The sequence below is a fragment of the Hevea brasiliensis genome, chromosome 6 (assembly GCF_030052815.1).
Source record: "Hevea brasiliensis isolate MT/VB/25A 57/8 chromosome 6, ASM3005281v1, whole genome shotgun sequence".
NCBI lineage: Eukaryota > Viridiplantae > Streptophyta > Magnoliopsida > Malpighiales > Euphorbiaceae > Hevea > Hevea brasiliensis.
This window is the reverse complement of record NC_079498.1, coordinates 23,906,688-23,919,186: the sequence shown is the minus strand read 5'-3', so window position 1 is coordinate 23,919,186 and position 12,499 is coordinate 23,906,688. Positions and strand designations below refer to the sequence as shown.

The 12,499-nt window shown below is 31.1% G+C and overlaps 1 protein-coding gene across 2 annotated transcripts; it reads right to left on the bottom strand.

Annotated features, from left to right (window-relative positions):
* Positions 1–7,022: 7,022 nt before the first annotated feature.
* On the bottom strand, positions 7,023–9,789 carry LOC110637522 (ent-kaurenoic acid oxidase 2-like). 2 transcript variants are annotated; one of them, XM_021787666.2, is made up of 8 exons: positions 9,445–9,789; positions 8,885–9,362; positions 8,507–8,770; positions 8,328–8,417; positions 8,167–8,245; positions 7,916–8,022; positions 7,703–7,824; positions 7,025–7,368 (listed from the first exon to the last, which is right to left on the bottom strand). In XM_021787666.2, exons 1-8 carry the CDS (start codon positions 9,675–9,677, stop codon positions 7,251–7,253), a joined length of 1,491 nt encoding a protein of 496 aa, XP_021643358.2. In that variant the 5' UTR covers positions 9,678–9,789; the 3' UTR covers positions 7,025–7,250. The 2 variants fall into 2 exon arrangements, with proteins under 2 accessions (XP_058005272.1, XP_021643358.2); XM_058149289.1 differs by lacking the exon at positions 7,703–7,824 and having other exon boundaries at positions 7,023–7,368.
* Between the last annotated feature and the right edge of the window lie 2,710 nt (positions 9,790–12,499).

Sequence of the window (12,499 nt, the reverse complement as noted above, 5' to 3'; positions counted from 1 at the left end):
CATGTGTGTCAGATTGGATAGTTTGGCATGCTAATAGGGTATTGTTTTAGCAGTACTGCAAAAGGCTTTATGCCTATATTCATAGCTCTATGCCCGTATACATGGCTCTTATGCCCGTATTCATAGCTTTTATGCCCGATTATGTGATATCATGGCTTTTTAACCATACTGACTGCATACGTGGTTGACGTTCTACGTCCCATGGTATGACGGCCCGAGGCACAGCGGTGTCCAGAGCCAACGACCCATTATCCAGTTTAGTCAGCCTGTCGTAGGTTACTTGGGCAGTGTAATTTATTAAAATAAATTAAGACTATTAGTAATTAAAAATATTAGAAATCAAATAAATGAGTTACTAAGACTTCAAAAGAATTAGTTACAATTATGAAATGATCCAAACCACATAAAAATTGTTAAGTAAAATGATAAAAGAGTTGCAAAAATAGGTATAACTTAACTAAATATTTTAAAGGTACCTTCTATTGCCATATAAATATAAACTGAGTATTTTTATTAATTCTGTATGTTGTACATTATCCCTGTGAATTTCAGAATTAAACGCTTTCAAAGCGAAACAAATGAGAACAAAAGATAATTAATATTAGACATATTGTATTAAATTAAATTGATTCTTAAATATTCAAATTATGCTTCGTTCTTTCCTTATTTGTATATTTTATTTTCTTGTTCTATTATTGCACCACTAAGCAGCAATGCTTAGCGCGATGGATTTGTTTCCTCGCGCAGGTACTTTGACTAAGATTTTTGGAGTCCAGGATCTGCGAAGTGGCTGGAGTATTCAAGGTTGTCACCTCCTCAAAGAATGCATGTAGATAGGGCCCATATAGATCATATTTTGTATTTAGTATAAAATGCTAGATATTGTATTATAATGTAGATTATGAGCAGGTAATTAATAGAAATGTAATGTAATTTAATAAATTAGCTTTTTCATATGTAATTAATTTATATATCATGTAAATTATGAAATTATGTAAATTAAAGAAATTTGAAAATTTTACTTATGTGATTTGAGCATGAATGAGATTGTATGGATTCGAAGACAGATTTGAATTATATAGATAATGCATGGAAATGAATATGAAATTGAGATATATAAACGAGATGTGAATTATGAGATGGTTATGAAAATAATTGATGAGATTTTATTTGTAAAATATTATTGAAACTTTCAAACAGGTAAATAGTAAAATACGTCAACTGGTAATAAAATAGGGAAACTCACTGGTTTCTCCACAAAAATTTATTAATATTAAAATATATCGAGATCAAAATATGAAAGGAATAAAGTAAGATAACATAGGGTGTTCCGGCACCGAATGTAGCACACTTTGCTCGGCTACACTGTAGTCGGGTGAGGGGTGTTACAACTAAATTCTTAAATACTGGGTCACCTCAACATAATTTCCTTTACTCATGTAGTATTCAAGAGCCAATAGTACAAATTAAACTTGAAGAGAAGGAGAATTCTCCACCTACAATCATCAGCACACTGTTATCTGTAGGGTAGTGTTCAACCCCCTGTCTCTTGGTCTTCTTCTTGAAATTTCATCATCTTTTTCTATAAGATATCAACTGCAACAATCCTTCTGTTGTACCACCTATTTTCCTGACATATAATCTTGAAGTTTACTATCTCTATTTATACTCCATTTTTACCTTTTATGCCCACCTTCGCCCATTGCATCCCTATATCTCACTAGATTCTAGAAGATACCTCTCACTAACAGATTCTTCCTGAATTGATCCCAATCATGCTTACTACCATAACTCCTATCCTCGTACTTATCGGTGACTTGTGACTACCACCCATACATATCTCTGCCTGCTCTATCTCTTACTATCATTCTATTGCTTATTGTTATTCATGTTTCCTTATAAAGTGACCCTACTGGTCATACTAAAAATGCTTACCTATCCCTTGATCACAGACCCCATAACTGCTATCTCACCATCTCTACTCATAAGCTAAGCCTATGTGCCATTTTTCCACCATCCCTTTTTCTCAGCATGCTTATTTGAACCATTAGATTTAGTTTTATTTAACTTACTACTTATTAATTCACTCATTTGCCTGATAGAACAGTTCAAGACACCATTGCACATCCTATTAACTTTTGTCTGCTTCGGTTGCATTCCTCAACTAACTTTCCTCATGCTATTAGAAGTTTAAATGGATCTTATCCCATTGCTACCTACTCTATCCTGGGAATAGGAATAGACTGAGTTTGATACATATCCTATAATTCTAAACTCCACATCTTGGCTCCTAACACTGCCAGTACTATGTCCTGCTCTAAGTTCTATACTTATGGATTCTATATCTTGACAATTATCCTCACTCATGTAATCTCGTTCTGGGCTTTTTAATATTGCTTTTTAGCTCATCCTTTTTAACTTACTCAAGATGACACTTTATGTATTTTATATCTCATTTTGATCTTCCTAATCTATCTTATTCTTGGCTATTCAATTTGCTTTTTAATTCATCTCTTTTATCTTATCCAAAATAAAACCTTGATTACTTTATTCCCTAGCTTCATTATTCTTCTTGAGCTGACAGTTATGCTAGATAATTGTACTTTTTAGTGTCTCTGCTAGGTCATCTTCACCTTACACTACTCAGAATTAGTCTTTCGACCACTCTGATTAACACTTTCACTACCATTCAAATTTCTCTCTTATTACCTCTGAAACCAATTATCCAAATTTTCATTTCCATATTTTCTTTCATCTACTGATATTCTATGACTTATTTTCACTGAATTATAGTCATTGTCCTTTTTGCTGCTTAACTACAACTACCCTCTAATACTTTAAGGAGGAAATCTACAAGGATTCTATTTTCTTATATCCACTCAATTAGTCAAAACTTATGGTACTGGGTATCATAATCTATCATTTAATTCACTGGCTTTTCATCCATCATGATCTAATCGCTTACGGTTCCTACAATGAAACTTATACTCTCTTTAGGATGCTTGAGCCAACTACTCTCTACCACACTCTACAACCCCATTTGGGACACTATTCCTTATATTGTCATCACTAGTAGCATTCTTTTGTCTTTCCTAAAAGCATAAGATCATATCCTATATCATAACTGACTGCAACAGGGGTACTATATCTACCACCTTGCCAAAATCATGTCAGATTAGTTACTCTCTTATCATGCCATAACTCTTTAGATTATCATTTCATAGCTGATGTACCTTATTCCTAGCCTCCAGTTTTCTCTAGGTATTAAGGTTGTACTTTGCATCATGCGAACACACGATGGATATACTATTCTTACAAATCTTTAGGCAAAACATGACTTGTAATGCCAAAACGGTCCAAGACCCCATATCGAAGATCAGATGATCCCACAAAGTAGGTGTCATCATTATACTGCAATCATACTAAAAATCTCTAGTTTGATGCTATTTATGCTATAACTCTGCTCTCAATTTAAGATAACCATATAACTGACTCTAGTTATCACCCAATTGTGCTTTTCGATGTTCTAGCTTGAGAGCTTTAAACCCCTAACTAGGAGTTTTCAACTCCTCTGTAGATATAGAACTCTATTCTGGCATAACTATACCAAAATAGAGACTATCTGTAAACATCCTCACCGTGGAGCACCACCGGGAAGCATGCAACTCTACACAATAATCTCATATTGGTATTGTAATTTGTAGCTTACAGCACAAATATCGAGAACATTGCATAGTTACTACAGTACATCCCAAAAGACCAGTTTCTCAATCTTTTATCTCTCTCGGATTTACTAATACTATAACTTTCTCTGATTAGGCTATCCACTGACAACTGCCAACAATGATACCCTCACTCCCATCTAAGGCAGCTATACTGTCAAAAGTCACCTTTATGTTCTCGTGCCTTGCACTAGATAGGCACGCCATTTAAACCCATACCGACTGAAAAATAGCATTTCTTGGAGTACGCATCCCCATGACAGACCTCAATATGTCTACTAGCCTTAATTCACAGCACCATGTACTCCACGAAAACCGAAACACTAAATTGGAGTGCTCTTACACTACCCAAGGAAAAACGCAGAATCTAGAAATAAGGAATTACAGAAGAAGACGAATAGGAACCTATACTCCACATGTGACCCCCTAACAAGACTCTTCTTAATGCCTTAGACATGTACTTCCCATGAATCTAGAGCCTAAGCTCTGATACCATTATTGTCATGACCCAATCTCATGGGCCAGACTGGCACAGGACCAGGGCCAGCATAAAGCTCCTGAGGCCCATAGTAAGCTTTATTGTTTCCAAATCCATAACCAAGGCCTAATATGTAAATAAAATAAAAATAAAAATAAAATATTTCATTTTAATTTAGGTTAACCCAACCCGATGATTATCAGCTACTAAACCGAGGGGAGCCTAGCTCAACCCTAGTACCACCATTTACAAATTATTTATATATCATAAAAATTTTTCATAATACTGCTAACACATGCAGAGTTCTAGATTATAAATTTTGAAAATAATATTACAAATAAATAACTGTTAATAAACCTGCGAGAAAGAAAGTAGGTTACTCTGAAAAAGAACTACTCCTGTATCCTGAAAAAATAGGAGTAAACAAGAGTGAGCATTCGACTCATAGAGTGAGATATTGATTTTAAAAATAATTTCTATAGCTATCTAATTCTAATATATCCCTAAGGATGGAATACAACATCGATCAGCAAATTTCACTAAATTCAAACAATACTCACACAAAGAATAATTTGGAGTACTCACACACATATATATCATATCAAATAAATTACATATGAGAGCCGATCCCCTATACAACTCACTTAGTCCAAAGCCTGCAAGCGAGATCAACTCGAGCCGAACTTTCGCTTAATAATCTAAATGCAGGGGTCAGTGAGATCAACTCAAAGCTGTACTCACCTCGAATTTCTAAAAAAGGAGCGGGCCCCAAGCTAGACTAGCTCAAGCTGATTTTCCCATTCTACCCATATTCATCACAGCGTATTACACGCACGCCGACACACGCACATAGCTCTAAGTTACCCTAAGGCAACATCCACAACCATATTTCAAATAAGAAATATGCAACATAGAGCATGCCTAACATTTAACTATATGCATATATTTATATATGCTGCATGAGCAAGCCTTGAATATATAATAATGTTAAAATTGTAAATAAAATTAATATCTACTCACAGATTAGTCGACTGGACTGCAGTTGGTCCGGTTGAAATGAGAAGACGGCCGACACCGACCACCTAAGCATACACACTGACCTCTATAAAAAAAACTAACAAAATTAAATAATTAATTTAAACCATAAAATTAAAATAGTTTCTAAGATCTTGCCGAAATTTCGGCAGAGTTTCTCCTGTACTTATGACCTACCCAATCTGCAAAGTAGTTCAAATCACACTTTTAAAATCACATATCCCATCTTCATATCTCTTCAACAACATATGGCCCCTCTTGGACCCTCCAATCCAAGCAAAATCTCATAAAATCAAAAATTATATTTTTACCCCTAAAACTGATATTCTATAAAAATTACTCAAACGAGCTCTAAAAATTTTAAAACTTTGCCCCGCAGTCTTTAACAATATTATAAGGATATTGCAAAAGGAATTACAATTTTCTAATAACTCTCGAATATTTTATGAATTTTTATTCAAGAGTATTACTCAATTTCATACGTTTTCAACAGCTAACATATTCTTAATTCAACCCAAATCAACATTTATATATTTAACTCTCCATTCTCAAGCTTCAATCAATCATATAAAATTTAAATACCAAAAGTTCATATAATCTTATATGCCCGTATGCTAAAAATCCAACTAAAACCGTTATATATTTTTCAAAAATATTCCACAATCATTCAAAAATTCAACAAACACCATAGAATATCTCCAAATCATTTTACTTTCATCATATATTTTTCTTAGAATTTTTCTCTAATTTTTCCTATCCAAGAAACACTGTATTTAAGTACCACAGACTGAGAAATAGGAAAAATAATCTTATCCAAAGCTTATCAGTGTCTCAAAAATTTTAAAAATTTATAAGAAAGCCTCTGAAAGTTGATTCATCACCAAAGCTCACCGGAGCCACTGCCAGAACCACCGCGCACGGTGGTTGGCCATCGGTCACCGGTAACATTTGCTGGAACTGGTCACACCAAAATGTTCCTCTCCTCCTCCTGAGTCCATAGGTGGTCTTGGATCGTTGATCCAACGGTCGGATCGTCCTAGATCGGATTAAAAAGCTTGAAAAACTCAAAACTTTTCTTCTCTATATCTCACTCATTCGACCTCAATTTGCTGCAAAATTGATAGCAAAATAAAGCTATTAGAGAAGCTTTCCAACTCCACCTGAATTGCCTCAATCGAACGTCAGATGAAGCCAGAATCACGCCTGGAAGTTGGACCACCAGCACTCTCGTTTTTCTCTTTCGTCCCTTCCTGCCGCCGCGTCTAGTGGTGCTACCGGCCGTTTGGTGGCTTGCCGGTGTCGCTTGAAGCTGCTTAGTGGCCGGTCAGTGACGGTTGTTCCTTCACCAGCCGGAAAATATGGAGAAAGAGAGAGAAGAGATGAGGGAAGGGGAGAGTTGCGTGAGGAAGGGAGGAATTCTGCTAGTTTTGGGTTTTTTTTTTTTTAATTCTGGGAATGAATCTGAACAAGCATGTTGTCTAGATTCATCCTGGAAAAAATTTTTAATTCTTTTCTTTCTTTCTTTCTTTCTCCTATTTTTTTTATTAACAATAAAAATAATATACAATAAATAATAATAATTATTATTATGATACATGTAAAAATAATATTCATTTAACAAAAAATATTATTGTGAAAATATTAATTTTAAAACAATGAATAAAATATCAATAAATTATTAGCTTAATAAATGTAAATATTTATTAAAAATTTTAGGTGGTTACATTTAAAAACCTTCCTCTAAACAAATATGGTACTTTTTTTTATCTCTAAAAACTTCCACTCAAACAAGCTGTTAACGAGGAGTGAGATTCACATGCTTTGAGTCAAGTTATCATTTAAGCTCATGAAAACCTGTCAAGACTTCAAGCCACATCAGAATAAGGTTAAACTCTGAAATAGAATAGGAGGCTCTTAACCATTTATTATATTCAAGATGGAGATATGTTGAAAAAAACAATATAAGCAACCAACAGTGTAAGCATGTTTGGTTGTCTTGCATTTGCTTTGTTTAATCACATCTGTTTCTTCACAAGTGAATATGGAGTTTTCTTGATTTTTGCCATGCAATTGTCTTTTGGTCTTGAATGAGGTAAATACAACGATGAACTTCCAGGATTGAGTCTTTCAAGCCTGTAACATCAGAAAACCAAGTAAAAACAGCAATTTTATTTTCCAGAATGAGATTTGAACTTAAGACTTTGGAGATGACTTCAGTATTATTAAAATGACTTTAGTACCACTAAGCTAAAGCTCGCTAGTAATTTAACTGTACTGTTAGCAATGCCATAGTTGCTGTTACAATCAGGATCATGCAGAACTGCTAGATAATGGTTACAGTAAAAAGTGAAGAACAAATGTAATGAAAATTTATGGTTCCAAATCATTGTATAATGAAAAAGAACATGCCAAAAAGGTCTACTTTCTGTTTATTTGCTGGTAGGAGAGAGAAGGGGTTAGGACTCACTCATAATTAACGAGAAAATGATGCAGAAAAATAGAGATTTCAAGCTTTGCTAAATCTTTTCCAGGGCACAGCCTACTTCCTGTTCCAAAGGGAAGGAAAGTTCCTGCTTTGGGTGCATGATTCTACATCACATCCAAATTATGTATAAACATGATTAAGATCCATTTGTTATTAATTAAATGAAGAAACAAGTGCAAGAGTTAAAAGACTTACATCCCATCTTGAAGGATTAAATTCCTTTGGATTTGGATAGATTTCATGATCCAAGTGAACACTTCTGAACCACACCAGAACCTTCCAACCCTTGGGGATGACATACCCTGAATTCCAAGTCAATTTCAAATCATTGAGATTCAATACAAAATTTGATTGCATTACATTGAATTACGGCCACTGAACTAATTGCTTTGTAATGCAAGAAGTCAGGAATTCAAATTTTGACGGGTGGTTGTGGGCGAACTCACCATTTATATTGACATCTGATTTTGCCTCTCGGAAAACCACAAGAGAGAATGTTATCAAACGAAGTGTTTCATCAATCACCTAAGAAGATTAATATAAAAATAAATTCAGAATTAATACTGAAAAATGATGGACTGATCATCCAAGCATCAATATGAATTACCTTGGAAAGATATGTCATCTCTCGAACTTCTTTAAGTGTCAATCCCTTTTGTGTTGGTAGCCTCCTTCTTATGATCTCCTCCTGCTCTTCCTATAATGTAATTAAGTCAAAACAAATAATTAAGAGATGTGATTAATTGCAGAGGTATAAGGGCCAATGAAACAGAGTTGCATTGGAACCTTGGCCTTCTGGAGAAATTCTGGGTGCTGCTGAAGCAAAACAGTAGCCCACATAGTGATATGGCCAGAAGATTCATGGCCTGCATTCAAGTACGTCAACAGAACATCAATGATTTCTTCATCAATCAATTTTCTACCAGTTTCATCTTCAACATCAATCAGAGCATCCATCATATCTTTCTTCTTTGATGAAATATTTTCCTTCCTTTGATTTCTGCGCTTATCTATTGCAGATTGTAATGTAGCCACAAGGTTTTTGCGAGCCTGAAATTTAATCAGATAGTTGTTGAATGTTGAGTCAAGTTTTATTCTGTACCACCAAGCTGATGTATATATCAAGTTCAAAAAGGGACATCAATGAGGCCGAGAGAACAACACCTTGAGTGCTTTATGGTATGCAAATCCTGGAAGATTGATTGCCATGGATCTAACCCCATAGTTAAGTGCTGTAAATTCCTTCTGCAAACTCTCCTCGACTAGCTCGCTCTCAGAGCCAAGGAAGATATACATAATGATTCTGAAAGTAAGTTTCCTGAGTTGAGTCAAGAACTCAATCTCTCCCATAGTGGACCATTTTTCCAAGGCAGATATAACAATTTCTTCGATGTAGTTCACATACAGAGACAGAGCTTCATGACCATTGACAGGAGAGGCAGTGAGCCGCCGGAGAATCTTGTGTTCTTCAAGAGAAATAGCTAGGAAGGATTTGTTTCCAATGAGCTCCATTGTGGATTTAGGCCAGCCAGGCTGAAATGCATCATCATCAGTTAGTACTCTTCTGCACGTTTCCGGCGATGTCACGAACACACTAGGCTTCCCAAACATGAAGGCCTTGTAGATTCCAGTACGTCCATATCTGCATTAATTGTTTTGATTATTGGGTAATATTGAAGTAGTTAAAGTCAAGAAATGAAGAAAGATAGGAAGAGAGAGATGACCTAGTGGTAAAGGTGCGCATGAAAGAATCAGGGTCAGTTGACTTGAAAGCTCTGAGAAATGACCACATATTGCCAATGAATGGCCAACCCAAGTCACCTGGAGGCAGTGAATACTGAATTTCACCCAGTTTGGTTTCATAGAGCCACCCATTAGCTCCCTGTAGAATCCATTTCAGAGCTAAAACGCCCAGTACTATGCACATTGGGATCACCCAAATTGAACCCAGCTCCATAGATTTGACAATAACTTGGAGAAAAAACCTCAAATCTTAGTCTACTCTTGCCTCCGGCCACTAGCAGGGAGTCCTCTTTCCAATACTACACATGAGAGAACCAACCACACGAGATATTTTATATATAAGACACTATTAATTGAGCTTAGCCTTCCCTTATAAAACATTTCCTCCCATATCTTTCTTTGAAAAAAAAAAAAAAACTTTAGGATGTATACATTGAAAAATTTTTATCTAAATCTGATTTATTATGAATTTAAGATATGGGAATCACAATCTTAAATATAAAATAGATCAAATTATATTATGATAATTTATATTAAATTTGAATAAAATAATATAAATTATTGATAAAAAATAAAAATAAGAGAGTGAATATATTATTATTATTATTATTATTATTATTATTATCAAAATTTAAGGATATTTTATAAAATACCCAAATAAAAAATACGAAAGAGGCTGGCCAAAATATATTAATTAGAGATTCGTTCAGTACTTATACCAAATAAATAATTGGATAGATATATAGTTTTATTTTATTTAATTAACTAAATGTAATATTTTCATTTTCAGGTCAAATAAGTAAGCCTTCTAGAAGATAAAATAGACTCTACAAAATTGGATGTATTAGTAATTAGTGTAAAATAATTCTTTTAGAATTTCAATAAAAAAAAAATTATTCTTAAAGGTACACGTAATAAACATTTCTAATTAGGATTAAAAAATTTAAAAAGTAAACTAGGTATTGATGCAACACTTGACAATATAAAATATTTTGTTCTGTTTATTTTATAAAAAAATATTTTTTTATACTTTTTAATATTAAGAGTATTAAAAAAATTAATAAATAAAAATATTTTTTTAAATAAAAAATTAAATTATTTTTAAGAAAAATAACTTCCTTTCTTAATTTCTTAATAAGAGAAGATCATTTTTTATTTTTTAAATATTGATAATTTTATTAAAATATAAAAATATTTATATATATGTGAAATAAATATATAATATTAATTTAACATTATAACTAAAAAATAAAATATTTTCTTGAATTTCTTTTAAAAAATATTTTCTATAAAAAAATATTTTTTATATATAAATTATTTTTCGTGAATCAAATAGAGTCTAAATATTTAAAAATAATCCATCTTAAGTTTTGTTTGTTTTACAAAAAATAATATATACATGAAAAAAAAATTTTTATAAATGGTTACAATTAATATTAAACTAATAGTATATATATATATATATATTAATAAAATTATTAAAATTTAGAAAATAATTTTCTTTTATAAAAAGAAAAAGTTATTTTTCTTAAAAATAATTTAATTTTTATCTTTAATCAGAAAAATATTTTTTATTGATAATTTTGTAAGTACTTCAAACACAAAAAAAAAATATGCAAAAAAAAAAACAAAATAAATAAGCTATGTTCATGTATCAACATGCATATGTCATATATATGATATTTAAATTTATTTTCATCAATCAGAATAAAAGTTATTTCATTAAAATTTATGAGTTCAAAGACTTCTAAATGAATTAATTATTTTAATTGAATAATATTTCTGATATTGCAATTCGAGCAGTGCTTTTTTAAGGAAATCTACAACTAAGTCTAAGGATAACAAAAATTTATAAATAAGTCTCTGATTTAAGTTTGTATAATAATTTAGTCCTAAAATTTACTTGGTTAATTAATCCTTTTGTTAAAATAAGACTCAATTTCCTATTAATTTTTAATGGATAAAATCGAAGTATGGAATACTTAAATATTAATTTTCTTTGTTAATATGTAAAATAATTTTTTTAATTTTTATTTTTATTTATAAAACAAAATATTTTCAATATATATTAATCATAAAATTAAAAATATCTAAAATAAAAAATTTTTAAAGTGATTAAATAATTAATTTATTAGAAATATTGATTATAGCGTATTATCAATTTTTTTTTATAAAATTTAACACATTAAAATAAATAAAAATTAAGTAATTAATAATAAACATATAAATTTATTAAGTAAATAAATAAATAAAATCTTAAAACATCATATATCTCTCATTTGTGTAAATTAAAATGTTGAATTTGAGATAAAATTAGTATTTGAATATTTTTTATCTTCAATTTCTCAAATTAATTTTTATAAAATATTAGTACTATATAACTTATTACAAAAGGTATCATGAATTAAGTTGAATGGGTGGAGTTAAAAAAAAAAAAATTAATAAATTAAATGAATAAAGGTGAATGAGTGAGTCGAGGCAAGAGTCGACGGTGAGTGATATGAGCTTACTTATTCTAGGACCAATAATTAGTAAAATATTAAAACTTACTAATTAAATAGTTAACACTTTGAATTTTTTTATAATATTTAGATGTGAAACACTAGACAAAAGAATTAAAAAGAAGATTCCAATTATACATATATGGGAGTTACTTATTATTATGTTTTCTTAAATTTTTTTAAGAAATTTATACAAATTTTAATTTTAGACAAAGTTAAAATGAAATTAATTAAAATTTAAATTTAATGATTAATTTACTTAAATGGACATTTAATATTTTAGACTTATTATTTTTTGTTTATAACAAAACTCATAAAATATTTGAATTTTGTTTTTTAAAAAAAAGTTAGCCCCTCGAGTCAACCTTACTATCTAGGATTATTATTGAAACTGTTATTAAAAAAAATATTTTTTAAATATATTAATCAGAGAGTATTAAAAGATAATTTAAAATTAAATTTAATAAATTTTAACTATAAAAATATTAAAATAATAAAATATTTTAAATAATATTTTTTTTCTAAAAAATTGTTT